At 39.1% G+C, this 21,610-nt stretch overlaps 1 protein-coding gene across 2 annotated transcripts in view; it reads right to left on the reverse strand.

The window, feature by feature from the left end:
• Nucleotides 1-21,610, reverse strand: part of ttyh2 (tweety family member 2) — a 68,767-nt gene that overhangs the window by 16,399 nt on the left and 30,758 nt on the right. For both annotated transcript variants that reach the window (XM_006790951.3, XM_006790950.3), the window contains exons 3-5: nt 20,455-20,566; nt 10,237-10,457; nt 7,142-7,237 (exon numbers count right to left, since the gene is read on the reverse strand). In XM_006790951.3, the coding sequence (XP_006791014.1) occupies nt 7,142-7,237; nt 10,237-10,457; nt 20,455-20,566 (429 nt within the window). The remainder of the gene's footprint in view (nt 1-7,141; nt 7,238-10,236; nt 10,458-20,454; nt 20,567-21,610) is intronic.

Here is a 21,610-nt window from a genome sequence, read left to right on the forward strand (position 1 = left end):
CACTGTAGCTGGTCATAAGAGTTTGAAAAATGAAGAAAACTGGACTTCTTTATGTCTTCATTGTTCACCTAAGATGCTTCTTCAGTTCACAAACTTGTTTTCTCAAGCTCTAGACAACCATAAGTTGAATGATAACCTACACACTGCAGTTGTGTCTTGGCGTATATTTTATTTTCTTCGGTGTAAAAGAATTTAGCTTTGGATATGTGGACAAAGGTTTGACAAGTTGTAAATGTAAGAAAAGTTGGCAGCTTGTACAGCAATGGTCAAATGCTCCAACTGTTATTTCCAATGAGTGAATAGCTCTTTCTTTCTTTCTTTTTTTTATGTCTTGGGTCAATTTGCTGGTCTGGAACATTCAGGTTTGTGTTATCACGATGCCAAAGAAGAAAGGCGAAAGGAATAGCCTGAGAGAAGCAACCGTTGCTGTCCACAGGGAAGCCTGTCATACTACAGTGAGAGAGATTATTCACAACTGGAAAACAAGTCAGTTGCCAATCTTCCCAGCAAATTCACCCTAAGGCCAGACTTTGTAATGCTCAGAGAAACTGCACAAAAAATAAATAAAAACAGTTAAGCTACATCTCAAACTCTACAGGCCACAGCTAGCTGGTTAATGTTAAAGTTCATGACAGTAGAGTTAGAAAAATACTAAACAAGTACGGCTTGTTTGGAAGAGTTAACGGGAGAAAAGCAAACATCTGTAACAAAAAAAAAGGCAGTACAGCTTAATTTTGCAAAGTTGCATCTGAACTAACCACAAGATCTCTGGAACAACGTTCTTTAGATATATGGGACCATGTTTGGCAAAAAACCAAACCGAAAAATACAGCATGTCAGCATAAACACCTCATATTAACTATCAAGCGCGGTGGTAGAAGGATGATAATTAGCAATTTGAAACAGTAATCCATGCCTTTGTAGCCGTTCGGCTGGATTACTGTAATTCTCTTTATTATGGGGTGAGTCGACCTTCTGTTTTTCGACTGCAGCTAATTCAGAATGCTGCTGCACGTCTTTTGACTGGCACTCGTAGATGCAAGCATATCACCCCAGTTTTATATTCACTTCATTGGCTGCCCGTGCATTTTAGGATCCATTTTAAGCTGCTTTTATTTGTTTTTAAATGTTTGTCCAATGCTGCCACTCTGTACCTCTCGGAGCTTCTTCATCCATACCTTCCCGGTCCCTCAGGTTGACAGACCAGCTCCTCCTAAGCGTGCCCAGGACTAATCGTAAGCTCAGAGGGGATCGGGCGTTTGCTGTGGCAGCATCAAAATTGTGGAATGAGTTGCCTTTACATGTTAGACTTTACATGTTAGACAGGCACCTTCCTTATCTGTCTTAAAACATATCTATTTACCTTGGCTTTCAGCACAGCAGGACTTGTTGATGTTTCTTAATATGTTTCTTATTAATTATATTCTTTTTAATTTTAAGATATTCTATACGTAAACTCTTTTCTCTTTGTTTTATATTTGTAGCACTTTGGCCAACATTGTCGGATGTAAAGTGCATTAGAAATAAAGATCCTATGCTATGCTAATTAGGCTCGTTTCACAGTCAACCTCTCTGTATGCCAAAGTCAACCTGATTGAAATATTGTGGTGGGATCTAAAGAGACCAGTGCACAGATGAATACCGGCAAATCAGTGAACTGAAGCAAATTTGTAAAGAAGAGTGGGCCACATTCCTCCACAAGAATGTGATGATGATGTTGGTTTATGACATCATCATACAGCAAAAGAAATTGTGGAAAAAAATCATGGGTTCCAGTTGGTTTTTCACAGCACTGGATAGAGTCCTGTGAAAAATGTTCAGATGACTTAAGCGTGTGTAGTGGTATGTAGAATTTTTCGTACTGAGACCCAATGTAAATGGGAAGCGGGGCACATGAACTGCAAACTGCTCTGTGTTGAAAGGAGTTTTCTCTTTCATTCACCAAGCATTTCTCTGTCTTTGTTTTTCCAGTCTTTCCTCGTTTTGGCTCTGTAGCTACATGTTTCTTATCTACGGTAACTGAGCCCATCAGTTGATGAGTGTTTATTGTTTGATGTCTTCTCAACACTACATAGAGAAAAGGTAATTACTCTTCTTTGTAAAGTGCCCTGTGATGACTGTTGTTGCAAACTAGAGCTTTATTCCTAAAACTAAAGTGAAATTAAAATAAATTATTCCGTTTTGTGCTCTGTGAGACGAATGGGAATCAATGGGATACAAGGAAAACAGCGTTTAAAGTTGAGTGGAAAAGTTACAGAGTTCAATGAGCAGGTCAGATGATGCTAGTAAATGCATTCAAGGATGAGGTCAAGTGACTCTGAATTAAATCAGAGTGGGAAGTGGATTTTCTTCTCTGCTAAAAAATATTTTGCTGTAAACTTCTGTTATAGCTAGTCTATAGAAATGTATAGAAAGTGAAAGCTTTGTCATCCTTACACAAGCCCCCATTAAACGTTCTAATTAAAACTGAGCAAAATGATAGAGATGTGACCTCAGAGCAGATATGCATGGGTACCGAGACCTCACTGCCAGTGCTAATTAGCTTGACATAGTAATCACATATTTCTCTCAGTTTCTAATTTTGGCTTCCACCTTGTGATTGCCATCTTAGAGACCATCACAGACTAACTTGGACTGCAACTCATTAAATTGTGTTTATTTCCTCCGAGCAAATTTAGGAGATTGACCTTATTGTCTAAAATGTCTTAATTATGAAGACAGTTGTGGTAATATGGATTTTACCTAGTGTGTACAATTAAGGTGAAGTATAATTATGATGATTATACTTAGTATAGTATAATTATTATGTGTTTGTGAATATAAATTGTTTCTACAAAAAGTAACTAAATGTATCCCTGTCTTCCTTCCTTCGGGCAAGTGCCTTAAACTTGAAATTTATCTTAATAAACTCTATATTGTCTTTGGAAAAACACAAAGGCTCCAGCACACTTCCTTATGGGACACCTTTGGCACAAGGGGCTAGTTTGGACTGGGTAGTTTGAACCGAAAATGATGCGTCTTTCTTGAGGACAGAACTAACTTCATTTGGTCCACCTTGCTTGTACTTGGTTGGACCCACTTTTTCTTTTAGAACTGCTTTAATTCTTCCTGGCATAGATTCAACAACATGCCAGAAACATTGCGTTGATTGAGGCTACGTCCACATTAGCCCGGATAAATTAGAAAACGGCGTTTTCGTCAGAAAACACTCCGCGTCCACACTATCATTTTCAGTCGTTTTCACAGAGTTGTGCGTCCACATTGAAACGGCAGAAAACGCCTACGTTCCAGTATTGTGCATGCGTGAAACGCAAGACGTTTCGACCTGCGTCAATTTTGTCTGCCGTGTATTTACTTTCCGGCTCTTTGAAACGTCGCAGCAAAATTTCGTGGAAAAGCACCGAGTTTTTTTAAGTGGACTAACAATGAGGTGGAGTTGTCGCTGCGAGTAACACAAAAGTACGAAGTTGCAAAAGCGAGTGAGTTAAAGAATTTGAAGAAAAGCTATCTGGTCATGTACAAACTGATATTAATGTCTAATAGGGCTGTCAAAATTGAGCGCAAACAAAAGAACACCTGTATAATGCCCTCCGCTATCTTAGCTTAATTGGTCACATGACTGCATCACATGATGCATGTGTCATCGTTTTCGAAAAGGCTCTGGGTTCGCTGTACACACTGCCACGCGTATCCGCTTTGGAGAGCGTTTTCCTTGACCGTCTCAGTGTGGACGGAAGGCCAAAACGGAGACAAAAAGATGCGTTTTCAAACGAAAACATATTCGTGTGGTCATGGCCTGAGATCTAGTGACTGTGGCGGCCATGTGAGTATAGTGCACTCACTGCCATGTTCAACAGTGAGTGCACTGTTGGCCATTTAATACTAGCTGAACATTAAGCAGTGTTCAGCTGGTATTAAATGGCCTAAAGTATCTCAAGAAAATATCCACATATGATTACACCACCATCAGCAGCCTGAGCCTGAGCCTGACCCGCACAATGTTTTTCCAGTCTTCTGTTGTCCAATTTTGGTGAGTTTCTTGTTCTTAACTGACAAAAATGGCAACCAGTGTGGTCTTCTGCTGCTGTAGCCCATCTGCTTCAATGTTCAACAAGTTGTTTAAGTTACCGTTGCTTTCCCTACAACTCAAAGCAGTCTAGTCATTTTCCTCTGACTTCTGGCATCAACAAGACATTTTTGCCGTTCACTGGACATTGACTTGTTTTCAAACCACTTTCTGGAAATCTCAGAGATGATCTACTGGGATTTGTTGGGAAAGTCCCAGTACATCAGCAGTTTCTGGAATTGTCAGACTAGCCAGTCTGGCACCAACAACCTCAAAGTTGCTTAGGTCACCTTTCCCCCCCCCATTGCTCAGTTCGAACATCAGCAGGTTGTCTTGGCCATATCTATATGCCTAAATGCACTGAGTTGCTGCCATATGACTAGCTGATTAGATATTTGCATTAACGAGCAGTTGAACAGGTTTATCTGTGCAATTACCTCCTTCAATGTTTACCCCAGCACTAATGGGTAAACTGACAACATATGCTAAAGGTTTTCCACTACAGCAGGAACATTATCTCTCCCTGGCTTATTTTTCACTGCCTTGTTTATTTTTTCCAAATATGAAGTGAAGTGAGGGACCCTTCAGGATACCCAACTCAAGCTTGCTGCTGCACTTACATGGGACACCCCCCGGTGACAGACTTACAATGCAAGCTTTTGATCACAGAGGTGTAGTTAAACCATCAACTCAACGCAGTGCAAACACGCTAACCTGAGAGATATACCAACGCTTGTTTAGACTACTGCTGTCAGCATTTCAGAAGCCCCACGCCCACCACAGCACCTAACCGTGGGCTCTGAATCTAGATTTCCCTTGAGGGGAAAATTAGTATTGTCACTTCCCACTTCCTGCTGAGATGAGCTTGATGTTTTATGCTTGATGAGCAATTAGCTAAGAAGATAAAAGCCAAACATTAATGCTGTACATATTCTAAATTTATATAACTATTTAGTAAGAGATGGTTGACTGATATGTTTTTTAGGACAACATAATCAAATGCTGAATTAATACTAACAGGCATTATATGGCAAAAAGCGCTGTATTTTTTCCCAGCTCATAGTATTATTCTGTCATTTTTAGTGTCTTACCAAGAGATATTACTCATGCCATGTTATGTAAGATGAATGAAATATCCTGCCATTGAACATCTGTCAGATATGTTAATTAAAAGCACTTCTTTGTTGTGCCCGTGAAAGTGCAATTCAGATTGCTTTACATTTCTCTAAATGCAAATCAGCAGTATACAAGCACAATAATGAGCTTAATTACAGCTCCATGATTAAAAGGGTGAGCTGGAAATGTTCTACAGTGAGTCATGTGAGCGTTGAAGCAGACTAAAGCCTGCTCTTTATTTGCTTCGGGCTTGTTAAGTGTTCTTGAGTTCGTAATCTGGATATTCAAGGTTACTTAAGAAATTCAGGCCTCCCCTGAAAAACCATTTATTACTTTTAACGCAACTTGCGCTGCGGATCCTTGCTCATCACAGTCCTAATGATCTCCGCCATCCAGGGAAATTTAATTTCCTCTGTCCTTTTACTTTAGGAATACACATGCACTTGAAGCTTTTTATACTTTACAGCACTTTCAGACCGAATATGCATAATAGTTTCTGTGTATCCGGGTTTGAGATGACAGTTTTTATTCACCAAACCAAAATGTCCTTGCCACGTTAAAGGCGTATAAAAAGAATCACGGCTGAAAAACTCGACCGCAACAAATGCCTCTTCACAAAAACGAGCAGTTGTAAAAGATCCGCAAATAAACATCTCTCTGACAGTGAGCTTTATAAATCTCTAACGTGTAGGTGTAAGCTGTTACTGTATGTCACAGTAACACCCAGCCAGACGGCATGTACCAGAAAGAGTTGGTAGGCCTCCAGAGTGTAATTTGCCCCCAACCACTTCCACTCTAGTGGAAGACTGCATCTCTTGGGAAGGCAGACACTCTTCACACTGACTCATCTTATGTGTGTGTGTGCGTGTTTGTGTGTGTGTGTGTGTGTGTGTGTATAGGGTTAGTCCTCGAGTGCATTTGTGGTTAGTAGGGCACATTTAGCAGAGCTCACACCCTGAAATGACTGATTGCAAGAGACAGGATGCTGAATGAAGGAATGAAGGCAGGACAGATTTCATGTTCTTTCTGTGAAAGCTCCGTTTCAGCAAAACATGCACTACAGTGTGTGGGAGAGTGATTGTTAGGTTCATTAACGCCAACATGCTGCACATTCTGGCCGCCTGTTAAAAGGCAGACGAACCAACACCTGTTAATGTATTACTGTGTTTTTTTTTTATTTTACTGCTTATGTTTTAGTATAGCTGACATGTGCTGTCACATATTTATCATTCATTCTGGATGTTTGTCACTCCTGAAGAGTAGCATTAGTGCGATACAACTAAAAACCACAACAAATAAGGTATAAATCACATGCTATATAATCTGGAGATACATACACTTACATACATTAATGTAATTCATGACCAGCCTATTTAGAACAGGTCAAGTGTTAAAGAGGGAAAATAATCTTCAGGAAGTTGTATTGCTGATAACATCTCATCTCTCCCCTGCTTTCCAAACCTCTTTGCAAAGCAGAGCCACTGAGACGGTAACGCTGAACAAGTTCAACCCACTGCTGGCAATGCTAAAAAGCAAAGGGAATACGGAAACGGCTAGAAGAGGAGTGTTTGAGCAAGGATGTGATTCAGTGCTTTGCTGCTTTGTTCACAGACATTTACCACGCCTCAAGCTTCCTTCATCTACACCAACTCATACAAATTCACTCAACTCATCTCTATTTTTTGTTTAAAAAAATTGAATATTTTCAGAAAAGAAAAATGAACATATTTTATTTCCATAATAGTACACAGTTAGTTAATCTCCCAACTGACTTTTTCTTTTATATATCCTGCCTTTGCTTTTCACCCACTGTCTCTCCCTCCTGCTGTGCAAGGAAAGAGAAGAAAAATATCACATAAAAGAATTGGGGGGAAGGAACAGATTACCACTTTTCGTGTGAACAAAAAGATAGCTTGTTGCTGTAAAATAGCCCAATGTTACAGGGTATATAAGACTCACGTTGTGAGCAGCCAGCGGGACTGCTTGGCCAGTCCCAGACAGGCCAGCAGGCAGATGATCAGGTCCAGGATGAGGAGCAGCAGGTATGTGAGCCACCTGCAGACACAGACAGACCACAAAATTAAACTGCTGCTGGTGAGTGCCTTTTATTTGTGGGAGGTGATGGAACATGGGAGGTTAAAAAGAAATTCAGTTTCTGAAATGTAGCTTTTATTTTTGTAGTTTTGCCTTTATTTCTACCCGTAATAATACCTTTCTTGTCAATAGCTGGAGATGGTTTTCTCTTGAAAGCAACCAACAACATTTTTTCACAGCAGGTATCACTACCAATTTATTTTAAATTACACATACAGAAATATGAATTCTGAGAGGTAAATCTGCCACATAATTGTTTAAAATTGCACCTCACTCCTCTGTGCTAGCTAGTGGTTTAGCAACTGTTAAAAAACAGGGTTTACAAGCATTTATTCTGCAGAGAATCATTCTTATTATAATTAATCAAAACATACAGAAAAATTCAATCGATGCTGGAACCTAGTGAAATAAAAAATGACTTGTAAAGACAAGCAGGAAAAGAAAGAAAGGGTGAAGTACTGCACCTAATTTCACATCACCGGATACGTGCATTAGAGGTGTGTGTGAAAGTGTGTTCGTGCTCGCGGGTATAACGTGGTAGAGTTGTCTACCTCACTGTAACCATCTGTTATTCGAACAGTTTGTGGCTGGACATAGTAAACCTGTCCAGATGGCTTATAATGAATGGATTCAAATCCATGTGGCTGAATGTTTCATGCTATGAAAAATGCAAACTGTGGGGAATCGTTTCAGTTTAATTTCCTGTCTATTTCCATCGTTGTTCATCTTCCACCCATACATTACTCTGACATCACTTTGTATATTCTTATTGTGTATTTAATCATTTCTTTCTACTTCTCACCAGCCAGAGTTTCTACCCCTCTGACAGAATCCATCTCACATCTCTTCTCCATCTTTTTCCTTTTCCTCCCCCTCGTTGTCAGTCTCTTTAATCTCTCTCCCCTCTCTCTCTCTTTCCCTTTTAGCCCCTTTTCTCTCCCTCGCCGCCATCTCCTTCCTCGTTTTATCTTCCCCCCTCTCGGCAGGGGACAGTACAAGAAGCTGGGGCATCAGCATGGGAGGTACTTCAGTAACGCTGCCACCTTGTTGTCTATGTTATCCTAATCCAATTAGAGTCTGAGCAAAGCATGAATACACGCAGGAGGTTGAAGGGGCGGCATGTATGTATAATAAAAAGCAAGACCTCTTTTCCTCAAGAAACAAAATACAGAATACTGAGATTTGTCAGTCTGTCCTGATGTTTTGCTCAAGTTCTACCTGTTTACCCTCACAGACAGGTCAAAGGTGACTGGATCATGCATCTAAGCGTCAGGTAATTTCATGGGAAAAAAATCTGGCTTTTGAAAGTGTTTATGTACACAAATATTTAACTGTCTGCAATGTATCTGACTTCAAAACACAGGAATAACAATGAAACAATGCTCTTCCATTTTTAATCACTTATCCTTGTGAAGGGCACGTTGCCAGTCCATCACAGGGATAACACCCAGAGACAGACAGTCATTCACACTCAGATTAATACCTACGGCCAATTTAGAATCACCAGTTAATCATTAATTAACCTAAGAGGCATGTCTGTGGACCGTGGGAGGAAGCTGCAGCCCCTGGTGAGGACCCACACAAGCACAGAGAGAACAGGTGAACTCCGCTGGGCAGTTCTTTCGACTTAGAAAACATGTAGATAAAGAAAAAAGGTACTGATATTGTCGATATCTTAACCTGATGTGATAAAAACAGATCAATAGAGAGAGAATAAAACTGCATGGTAAACTAAGAATGCTTAGGAACAGTAGTTTTGCATTGGGCCACAGTTAAAAGAAATACTGAGCAATTCCTGGGAGTAATAATGTTACTTTTTGTGAGTGAGTAACAAAACAACACTGGAAGAGTGAACAACACACAGGCTTTTATAAGTTTAACATGAAAAAGAAAAGAAGAAAAAAGAAAAACAGGAAGCACACACAGCCAACCGCACAGAAACTATTTGTTGGAGTGCAGCAGTGATAATGAGTCCATTAACAGCTTACGATGTCTGGCTGTCTGCTTGCAGTCTGCCTACACTTCTAGCATGGAGCTATGCGGGGTACTGGTTTATTGGCTGAGCAAAGGAGTCACATTACAGATCAATACAAACACATAAGCCTGTCTGTTACTGCAGACTCCACAGAAAACACCACTGAGCCTATTCAAGAATAAAAATAACAACTGGACATGGGCCCATTTTTTTTCTCTAAGACGATGAGAGTAACAACAGCGAGACAAAACCTCGGAAAATAGTTCCGCTAACACGTTGCAGTAGTTTTTGCAGTAGTAGCTGCTGTTTTCATTTGTGCAATGATTGCTAATTATTCAATAGGATGCTTCTTTTTTGGAACATCCTAAAGAACTGTCTGGAAGATAATTCACATGCAGTATGTAGGTACACACACAAACACAGCTGCATTATTATTTAAACCCACCCAATAAATATTATGTGATATATTCAGGTCATAGCACATAGAAAGTAATCTATTCCACCGTGTTCAAATTGCTCATTGCAGCTATGAAATGAATGTGCATGACTATATGCAAGTTTATTTTATTTGGATTATTTGTTTTAACATAACACTGATGAATTTGCTTTTTAGGTGCACCGATGCTTAGATGTCTTATAGATAAACTTTTGCCATATAAACTGATTAAAGACTGCATGTATGTATGAAAAATAAACTTGTTCCAAAGTCATTAATAATTATATTCCTTAAACACTTTTCTACTGATTTTCATTGTATAAATAAATGTGCAAATTTCACCTCCCACGTATCTGGGAAGCTTTAAACCATTAAAAATGTTCAGGGCAACGGAAACGTGCACTAACTTTGACAGAAATAACCTTCCTGAATCCTGTCCTCGAGCTGTGGGTGTTTTTCTCCTCCTGTTTAACTAGACACTTTTATAGCATCGAGTAAACAGATCCGCACACAGTACAACCTTGACACATGTACTCTTCTGTTCCCCACCTGTAGTACTCTATGGTTGCTGACTGATCGGCAATGGATGCCAGGTCCACTTTAGCTTTTTCCCAGTCAGACAGTCCGAGCAGCTGTTTGATCACATTGTCAGCCATCTGCTGCATGAACTGCAGGGTCTGCACGTAGTCGCCCCGTGTTGCAAAGATCTCATCAAGCCTCGCAAGGTGCTGGTGCAGCCCACTCCTCATGTTGCCCATGGTGCCTGAAACCTGGAGCGCACAAGAAGAAAGAGTGGGGTGAGATTAACTGACACAGCAAATACAGTTAGAGGGTATGAGTCAATGGTATTATAATACATTAATAGATCTATAAGTACTGCATAGAAGTCCTGAGAAACTAAATTTCTTTCTGTTTTTTAGGAAAATTAGGTGGTGAATTTTGAAAAATATGCAAATGTACACGGAAATAAGAAATACAACCTGTAAGGCAAAAAAGCGAGTTTGTTCACTTTCAAAAAGCTTGAAAGTCAGTATTTGGTATGACCACCTTTATTCTTCAACACAGCCTGAACTCTCTTAGGCAAGTGTTTCTAACTTTTATAAGTAGTCTTCAGGAATAGTTTTCTAAACTTCTTGAAGGACATTCCACAGCTCCTTTGGCAGTCTTTTATCCCCTTCTCTGTCAAGATGAACCACTTTAATAATGTGTGCTTTTTTATTCATTTATGTTTTTACTGTTGTTGTTGAAGCAATCAGACAGTTTCCAGACGGTACAGCACGGCTGATCAAAAGCTGATGGCTCAAATACAGCCTAAAACAATCACAGAGCCTCCACTGTGTTTTACAGATGGCTAAAAACAGACACAGTTTTAACCCCTTTCTGACCTCTTCTGACTCTCAGATAGTATTCGTCTGCAACCTTGACAGTTCTTTTGCACTTAACATGCCAAAGTCCATGGTTTTTTTTTGTTTTTTTAAGGACACATTGCAAAGATATGCCAATAGCTCTATCAGAATCACCTTGCTGGTGCAAAAATACTATTTCATGCCCGACAAGTTCACAAATGTGAACAAATTATGTGTTTTTGCAAAAGCAGCTAGTAACAAAGTCCTTAAAACTATCTTATCAGGTACAAGGACTGGATTGCAGAAGGATGTAAAAACAGTTTATCTATCTGTCTGTGTGAAACAATGTACTTAACAGCAGTGAACTGTAGCAATGGACTACATATACTAAGTATAATATGCTTCTAATAATATTCTAAATATAGAAATTTTCTGTTGCTTAAAGTGAGGCACTCAACCGGTCAGTCAACAGCTGCTCTTATTCAGCTTTTCACTGAACAATGGAACAGAAAAGTCCATATGAAACAGCTGTGTGTGTGTGTGTGTGTGTGTGTGTGTGTGTGTGTGTGTGTGTGTGTGTGTGTGTGTGTGTGTGGGAAATCAACATTAAAGTAATTCATCTTCATGTGTTAAATGCTTAGGCAGCGAGAAGTCTTCTTCAACATGTATGAACTTCCATTAGTTTACAACATCTCCAACAAAAGCAGACGAAGCAGGAAACGCAATCAATCTGAGGCCACTCCCTGACCTTTAGCCACGCACTTAGTGTGGTTAAAGGTCAGGGAATATCCTGACCTTTATGGGGATGGCAACATCTCTCTGTTGGTCGGTAAGTCTCTCCACCGCTTTGTTAAAACATCTTTAAAATTATCTTTAAAAAATCAACTGTTAAAGAAAATGGTTTTCATAATTTCCACATCGTAGATTATGAATCAAAGCACTCAAATCCTTGGAAGAGAAATGACTTGAAAGTCAAATGACTACTTAGTATGTTCTCATCCAGTTTTGCACTATAGATTTTTTTTAACATGCAGGTTAGATTTAAGCACCTGGAAAGATACTAACACAGTCCTTTACAACGGTAACCCCACATAATGTAAAAGCTGATGCCATAACTCAGTGTCGCACACAACTGCTGAAGACAACTTGCACTTGTTAGTGTAAGATGACAAACATGTCAAGACTTGCACACTCATTAGCATTTAGCTTATAGCCCTGAGTAGTAAAGCGTTTTCATAAACCTGTCAGACAACTAGCATTAACCACAACATTTTTGCTTTTCTTCATGGCAATAAGAAACCGAAACTCCTGGAGAAAACCCAAGCAAGCACAGGAACAACATGCAGGCTCCACACACAAGGACTCTGTCTGGGTTCAAATCAAGTATCCTCTTGCTATGAGGCACTGACCCACCGTGCTGCCATAGAGTCAAGCCAGCAGCCTTACACAGCCTTTAACGCTTGAAGTCTTATTCACAGAAAACTCATCAATACAACTGATGCTTTAATGAGTTGTCAGCAAAACATACAAGTTTGAACACAGCATAATGTTTTCTATGCCAGACTTTTCTGCTAAAATAATAATGTACTGACAGTGTTTTTTTTCATTGCTGAGGTCATATGTTTGCCTGAAAGAAGTTCCCAGAATTATGGACAAAGGTGAGATTTTCGTAAACATGAGGTTGGTCTGTGCTGCCAGTCAGCAGCAGGGCTCAGACAGAGGACCGTGTGGGAGAGCTGGGCTACTGTGCATGTTGATGCATGGTTTTAGTTTAAGTAAACAGATCAGCTTGGAAAACAGCCAAAACTAGAAATCGCAGAGGCAAAACAGCAGGTTTGCTAGTGCTGCTGTTGGTGGTTAGATATTTTTTTCAAACCAACACCTCACTATGAGACTCATAGTTTATTTACCTGTTTAAGCCCGAAAGGAAGAGTGATCCCCTAAGCCAAACGACAAACAGATAAACAGCAAACAGACACATTTATTGTGACAAATCACATTTTTATTTATGGCCAAGACAACATTATACAGTATTTATGTAACAAATATCGAAGCATCTTCTTGGGTTTAATTACTGTGTACTTTGCTTGAAGGGAGAAGTTGTTTACAGGGAAATGGTGTTCGTGGAGACAACCTGCTATAAGATAATTAAAAAGGGAAATAAGCGCTCTTATTCAGCTCTGGGTACTTGGCATTCACAAGCAGGACTACTCATATTGTTGTTGGCTTTGTCAGGGACAAGGCTTGCTGAAGCTAAAAGGAAAGTTTGGATAGCAGCAATTAGTTTTGCATGTAATGTGTGGGCCACATTATACAGCTTACGGAAGAGCTGAGAATAAATACATAATGAGAAAAAAGGAAGAGAAAGGTTAAGTGCAGCTGATTGAGCATTGTTCGCTAAACTTTCATAAATATGTCTTCATAAACGAATCATTGCGACTGCCCACTCTTAAATATTAGACACAATGCATTATAACATGAATAATGTTTACTAGAATGTCTCAAATCGAGGTTTTTTTTGCTATTAATGCAGATTCATTTCCTTTTCGTGTGATCTGACTACACAGGTCAAAATTCCAAACATAAGAGAAACCAGATGAAGTTTGATTTAGTTTATCTTCCTTTGTATTTAACTTTGATAAAGTTGTGCATGTTGTTAATCCTTTTGATGAACGTGACATACTTGTATAAAAGCAGAGCAACTACTGAAAATCACAGGCTTAAAGAACTCGCCCATTCTTATAGTGAGACAGAAAAGGGAGTTAGATGTGATGTGATTAAAGTAGAGTTAGGTGGACCCAGAGGTTACTGGTGTATTAGCAAAGTGTAAACACTTGGAAGCCATCTGGGCATTGGGGGAAAGATCCAATGCACAGCATCAAATCTACAACAGAAAGGCTGAAAAAGAAAAGAATTACAATGTGGCAATGAGCCAGTCAAAATCCAGACTTCAACTTGGTTGAAATGCTGTGTTGGGACCTTAAGAGATCTGTGGATAAAACAAATTCCAACAAAATCCAATTGACTAAAGCAATGTTTTAGAGAAGGATCATTCTGTGGATCAGAATTCCTCCTCAACGATGTGAGAGACTGATAAAGTCATACAGAAAATAATATTGCTGCTGAAAGTGCTCCTATGAGCTGCTGAATAATGGGGTGCACACAGTGCTGGGAAAACATCACATTTCCTTACATCATTCATACTGGTGCGCCTCCTGATTTATGGGTGAATGTTTTTTTTTTTCAGAGGATGTTAATATAGTATTCGCAAAAAATTGATCACTTTAATTGCAGCAAACCTTTTTAATTTTCATTTAAAGTTATCACTTTGATTGATTGCCATAAGAATAACTTGAAAGATAATCAGACAGAAATCCAGCACACAGTGGCTTCTGGGTTTTACAAAAAGAAACAGATCGTATGCACAGGCATGTAGCACTCCGTACTTTGTTATCTGATCACTCATCAATGCATCTTCTTCTTCAAACTGAGAAGATGAAATTGCAGAGGAAAAATGAAAGCCCATATCTGATCCTCGCCTCCTGTGTAAAAATCTTATCTAAAATGCCCAGGGAGACAGACAATCCAGCTAATCTCTCCTTCATCTTGGTCTGATACTCACTGTGTGGGTTGATCCGCACCGATCAAGAAGATATAATTCCCCTTTTCCAGTCATCTCAGCCTTTATCTCAGACTGATGTTTTAAGGGCACGGAGAAGTACTTTCCGCCTCACATCTTTTCTAAACAAACAATTTACAGTAGATTGTACTCAGTGTCTAGCTGTTTTCTTGTGGGATATTCATTTCTACATGCCAGAGGGTAAACAACAAACAATGAAAAAAAATCTAAAGAACCATTATACGTGACATTATTCGGATAAAATATGCATAACCTTAAGCAGAGAAAAATGACAATGGGCTGTGAAGTTTCAAATGTAGATTCTCGCTTCAGGAAATGGAAAAAAACACAGATCAATGGGCATCATGTGCAGACTCTTGTTTACACATTTTAAAGCCCCTGAGCATCATTTGAAGGGGAGACACAGTTATGTAGTCTCAGATCCTACTTACAGAAAACCTTGCCATTTGCCATGTCCATCTTTCAAAATGCCATCTATTTTTCCAAAGACGTATTGTAATACCCACGGGTAACTTAATCCATCCTGTCTCCTAAGGCCTGTGCACATTTCAGGCACAGAAATGTTTCCTTTCTTTAAGCCCTGGTCTGAGATTCTACAGAATATAAATACCATACGAATACGATCTCTATCTTTAAGCCTGTTCGGGCTGGTATGTCTCTGTGGAAGTGATGCCTCAGAGAGACGAGGGATCACAAAACAGAGCGGGAATGTAAAAGAACAGTTCTAATTTGAGGCACAAACCTCCCAGAAAGTGTTCGTCTCTGAGATGAACCATGTAAAAAAAAAAGAAAAAGAAAAAAAAAAGGAGTAATTTCTAATTCTTTGTAGTGTTTTCCTTTTTAAAAATTCAGTGCTGCTGAGCAGGCATCACAGAATCACTTACAATCGTCTCGTAATTGCTTGATAAATGAGAAGCGTTTGGCTGTATTTTTGAAATTAAGAAAAAGGATAAGATATGGAATCGGATCTTTTTTCTGCAATCCATTGTGTCTGTGTGATAGAAGAAGAGAAAAGTTTCTTCAATTAAAATTGAATGTGGGAGCTAGAGCGTGAAATGGAACATGGGTCTGAAGTGCCTTGGCAGCTCGGTCACAGTTAAAGATAGAGACCATCTTCACCACTGGGTACCGAAGCTCTGAAAACATCTCTTTAAAAATAAATTCCTTTTTTAAGTTTGATACTGAATGATCACGAAGCTTCTAGGAGGTCATCCTTCAGAGTGGATTAGTGGTGTTTATGAGTTTGTTGATGAAAGACTGAACACGTTTTCAAAGATGATGTTTCTCCTTATGTTTTTGCAAAACTGTTACTTCTTCTACACATTTTGAGGTAAAGCATCAGTTTCTCTGATAAAGATAAGTCTCACATCGCTGGTTTTCTCCAATTTAGATATTTAGACAGAGTGATGCAGTCCACTGCCTCAGCAAACACCTTGGTTGTCTCCTTACTGTGGAAGAGCAGTTTTGCTTTCAGGCTCTTTCCTGTTATCCAAAATCCTCTCCCATTCTCTATACATGAGCAAAACATCCACAGTCCAACTGTTTGTTCTAAATTAACTTGCACATTTTGGTGCTGGACTTTCAATTCCCCTTTGACTGCAACAGTTTATTACAATCCTCAAAAAGATTGTTTTGCTTGAGAAAATTTATGCTAAACACATGCGCATAGGCCTATAAAACAAGCCATGCTTCTATTCTACTCATTTCCAATTACACTGAATGAAACAACTACATTTGCAGAAAACCAACGAACAGTCGTAAATTTAGCAAAATTGGCATGTACCACAGACTCCATGAAAATCTGTAGTTTGTGGCACAGTTTAGTCAACTGGTGTTGTGGTAGTCACATCAATGGGAGTAATATGCTGTCATGTTGAACTACAAACTTCTAGGTAAGAGAACTACAGCAATGAACACAAATTCACCTTTTCCCATAAACCTGTTTGTAAGTAGAGATGAATGTGATCACCACGAAATTGCCAAAAGCTGTAGTTCTTCTAATAACGACTTGAAGCTGTTTAGATATTTTACACGGGACAAAAACAGTCTGGTGCCTTTAGACATGGGAGTTCATGTGGACTGACTTGATTTTTGAACCAGCTTCACATCGTTATTAGAAGAACTACATCTTTTGGTGATGTCATGGTGATTACATCTGTACAGACTGTTTTTGCCCCATATAAATATGCATTTACATATTTTGCATGGCACAAAAACAGTCTGAGGGCTTACCAACATGGGTTTTGGAACCATCGTCAAGTTGCTGTCAATTGCTGTCAGTTGAGGAACATTTGACACTTGTTCATCAATTTAAATTTTAATCACCAGATGTTGATGCTTATGTGTAGGCCACACACATGTCAATCGCCAGCTCTACTTTACCCCTAACAATACCTCAAGATACTTAAATTTCTTTGAGAAATGTCATTTCTAAGAGACAGAAGAAAAACCATGGTCAGGCTGTAAATATGGACATACAAGGTGCTCATAAAATACCAGAAGCTTGGCCGGTAACACTCTTTCCCTACAACCATAATAAATTCACCTGGACAGAATAGGGCTCTATGTGACCTTGAATATGTTCTTTATGTGCCGTTGAGTTTTTTGACACTTAATATAAGCGAGTTAAACATCAGGTTCTTCCACTAGGAGTATTTACAAAAATAACTATAATAAATAAATAATTGTGTTTCAATATTAGCTTGTATCACAAAAAGCTTACCATTGTTATTACAGAAGCTTCTAGTGAGAATGGTGTAAAATGCCATCAGGCCAGCATCCAAACCTTAGTTGAGCTCTGGCCAATTGTTCAGTTACTGACCCAGACACTGACCTAGTCCACTGGATGATTGCTTTCCAAAAGCTCTAATAACATCCTTCACCCGCCGAGTTATTATTGGTGTTTAAACACTCCAAATATAAGATCAGTCCCATTACCACTAAAAGGCATCCAAGCGGGCCAGTTTGCAGAGCTAACATTACTGTTCGAAAGCAATGCTGCTGAAATGCAAGTGCTTTTTTTAAAACTCACTTTCTCAATAGGTTTATTTTGTGGTCTGCCTCAGAGGGAATTCAGTTTGTTAATTTTTTATAACAAAGTGAAGTAAACTTGCAAAGTGTGCATCTTTTTTTATTATTATTATATAGTATGTTGCATGGTTGATGTTATGTACTGTAGACCAAAGCACCACTTAGGAAGTCTGCATAAAAATGATTGGCCCTAGCTAACAAGTTGTGTGCATGCAAGGCAGGTAAGCTGTGTGTATCAACTGCAATTGTTATAGTTTCAGCATCACCACCAGTTGAAATTGGCTATGCAGCCAATTATTTAATAACCTGTTTGTTATTTAGACGCTGTGGTGCATCCTTCATCTGTGTATTTGGCTCTCTATTTTTTCCAATTTAAAACCAGAGTAATATTCTATATTCTCGCTATTCCTCCGTATTCTTTTGCTCGAGCCACCTTCTTCATCTTTTTCCAGGTTTCCGTGTGAGTCTGTGTCCATAACACATCATAAGCATATATTCCAGACCGTTACTAATCAAACTCTCAATAGCAGCAGAGGAAAAAAAACATCTGATGACAAAGAGCCTAACTTTCCTCCTTTTCTCACTTATATTCTGAGCTTACCCCTTTTCTAAACTTTCTAGGAGCTGGGCTAAAAGGCATTTGCGTGGTCAAAAGGGCAGAGAGGCCTTCATTGTCAATGATTTCAATGCCGATTTTAACCCCGACTCTGCCAATCAGACGGGCTTGCACTGCTTCTTGTTCTACCCATCAAAGGGCTTTGTCTCCTGGGCTCATGGTTGATTAGGTGGGGGGAGACTAGGAACTGTGTGTGGCACACTGGGCTCTTTGTCCAACTCAAGAATTAGACTCCTTAAGAGTCTATAGCAGCGTGCAATGGACTCACTCATGCACATGCACACATAGGCATGCACATTCACACACATAAGATGCCCAAATAAAGGCCACTATGTCCAATTAAGTGCTTGCACAAGTTCACACACCCTAGAGGAACATACTGATAAGTGCTCCTATATGCAATATATTATTGATTTCTCTCCACTTATTATTAGGATTCTGATAAACTAATGTGACTGTCCACGTTCCAAAATTATTGGCAGAGAATCAGAGAACAATAAATAAAATCTAGAAATGCCAAGAGATGCATCTTTGCCTCTTTATTATAGTAATACAAGCTTAATATGCGGTTATATCGATCAAATGGAATAAATCAAAAGTGCTAACTTGTGTGTTGTACAGTATGGCAGCAACTAATCCCAGATGACCAAATAGAGTAGCACAAGTGATATCTCAACTTCAGCAGCCACAGAGATCTTACATGCTTCCAGTTTAAAATATTGATGAAGTCCCACAGCTTACAACCACTCTCCTTTTAAATCTGTGATTATTTTCCCTAATCATCAGCATCAGATGTCCTAACATGCCACAGAACACTGCTGCAGAGAGCGCGCTGCAGGCTCTCTCGAGACGTGTTTATTACCGAGGCCAAGTCGAGTCACCACGCTGAGTGTCTCACACGCCACTACATTAATCTCCATTAATACAAATGGAGACTTAATCCCTGCTCTTTGACAGCGAGTTATCCTGGGTCTGCGCCTGCATCGACACTGGTCAAACGCCTGATGAGAACACACAGTGAAGGCTTTAAAACCTCAACAATTAATAGCTACACCATGTTCTATTACTGTTGGCGATTATAACTAGAAGATAAGAGTTTTAAGAATGGGTTAAGTGCAGATACTAGTGTTAAAAAAAAGTCAGACAAGTGATGCCAGTACTAATATTATTTTGTTTGTTTGTTTTTGCTATATAGTGTGTGTTACTATATATTTATATTTAAATTTTATTCCTGCACAGTTAGCGTGGAGCACCTATAATTTTATTCTACATCTACAATGACAATAAAAGGCTATTCTAGTCTATATTTATGCCCTCTTTAGTGCCAAGAATACACAAAAAATCATTAAAAAAAAGTCTTTCCAGTCTGCATCATGCTCACGTTCACACCTATGGGCAATTTAGAATCACCAGTTAATCTAACACCATGCGTTTCTTTGGACTGGGGGAGAAGCAATAAAGCAAACTCCACTGAGAAAATGTCCCAGACTGGAAGGCTAACCACCACACCACTTTTAAATATCAGTACTGATATCAGTGTAAAATTCCACATTTTGGAATTTAGTCTTAGTCTTTACTGGAGTCCTAATCAAGTGTCAAATGATGGCGTTTCTTATGGAAAACTGCATCTGGACAAAATTAAAGAATCCTTAAAAAACACAGTGAACTTAACTGAGCATAAAAGACAGGACGGCTCTGTGTTTGCTGAAGCCACCGAGGCTAGGAGAAGGTGGAGCAGGCAGAGGGAGTGTGCGTCTCTCTCAGAGGACGAGGTTTGTGTGTGGGGAGGTTGTCAATTTATGTGTAGCCGTAAATAGCTATAAAAAAACCCATAAAAACATTTAAAGGCATACTAAATTGAGTCCTGTGGACTTTCCTTCTCTTTGGAGCTTGTGTGGTTGTGCGCCTGTGTGTGGGAATACATCACATCCAGCCTTTCTGAAGTCTTCACCCAGAGTTGTTTGATTCGTGCTTCATTGGTCACTCATTTATATTGTTATGAAATGGCGGGAGTTTAATCAAATGCTTTCAATTTATTTTTGCAAACTAATACATGATGTAATCTCATCCGTCCAGAGATATGTGAAGCGTTAATTGTGTGCCACTAATATGTTTGTAAATGATGCTTTACATACCAGACTGTCCACTCCACCCAGCGTGTGATTGGCGTTGTACAAGGAGTAGGTCATCTGGTATACACCGTCATTGGTCTCGCTGTTGCCATAGAAACCCACACCCACTGCGACGCTGCAGAGAAAAGATGCATAATGGCACAGGTGAACCTTTGATAAAGAAGGAGCAGAATATAAAAGCAGTCTCTTGGATTTTAAATCATCTACATCCAAAGTGATGCCATTTTCGGTCCTTAAATTAAAAGTTTGCCAGCTTCAAAGCCATTATCACAACCTGGCTGAGATTAAACATTAATGCGAAACGACCCGTAAACAACAATTTTCTGTCTACTTGAAAACATCTTTGCCAACCTGCAGTGGAAATATACAACTTACAAGGTAGTATAGCATGGCACACTGGAAAAGAGCACAACGTTTTATGAATATTTGATGCCTTTTTTTTTAAAGATAAAAAAAGAATTTGGCTATTATCATAAAGCAGTATCATCACTTTTTGCATCAGGCTTGAGTTTTGGAAACATTTTCATACAAATGTATGAAGTTAATGAGGCACTTTGGGACAGAAATTGTTTTAGCTATTCAGTAATTATTTCCCACTGTAAACAGCTGTAAAGCAGTATGAATGGTATTACAGTGCGAAGGCTGAGTTGCTGAGTGTGTGAGTGAATTCAGGGAGTAAAAGCCAGCTCGCCCAAAGGGTCTGATCTAGCTTACAGAATGATTTTAAAAAGTGTGAAAAATGAAGAAAAGGAGGGTATTGTATTTCTGGAGCTTTTAATGTATTTTACATCAGGAAGCACTGCTGTTGTTAAGGCGTTAAGAATTGATCTCTCCATCGCTCCATCCATTTGTTAGACTGCTCATTTTATCCTAACCAGTGGTCTGAGTTGTCAGTTTAACAGCCTTGTCACTAACAGACATTAACTGTCTCACCACACCGTAGTGTGTCCGATGTGTTATTTTTTGATAAATATCACCAACTTTTTATGTAAATACAACAAACAGGAGGCGGAAAAACTAAGAAGCCTTAATGAATAACAATAAATTGCTGATTTATAGAAAATAAATACCTGTAATTTGTGTATGTGTGTGTTTGATGCACATATATCTCACAGAGCAATGAAGCAGCAAATGAAGCAGCAAAAACTTTTTGGATTTC

This window comes from Neolamprologus brichardi, chromosome 8, assembly GCF_056152115.1.
Source record: "Neolamprologus brichardi isolate AB-2024 chromosome 8, ASM5615211v1, whole genome shotgun sequence".
NCBI classification, from domain to species: Eukaryota; Metazoa; Chordata; class Actinopteri; order Cichliformes; family Cichlidae; genus Neolamprologus; species Neolamprologus brichardi.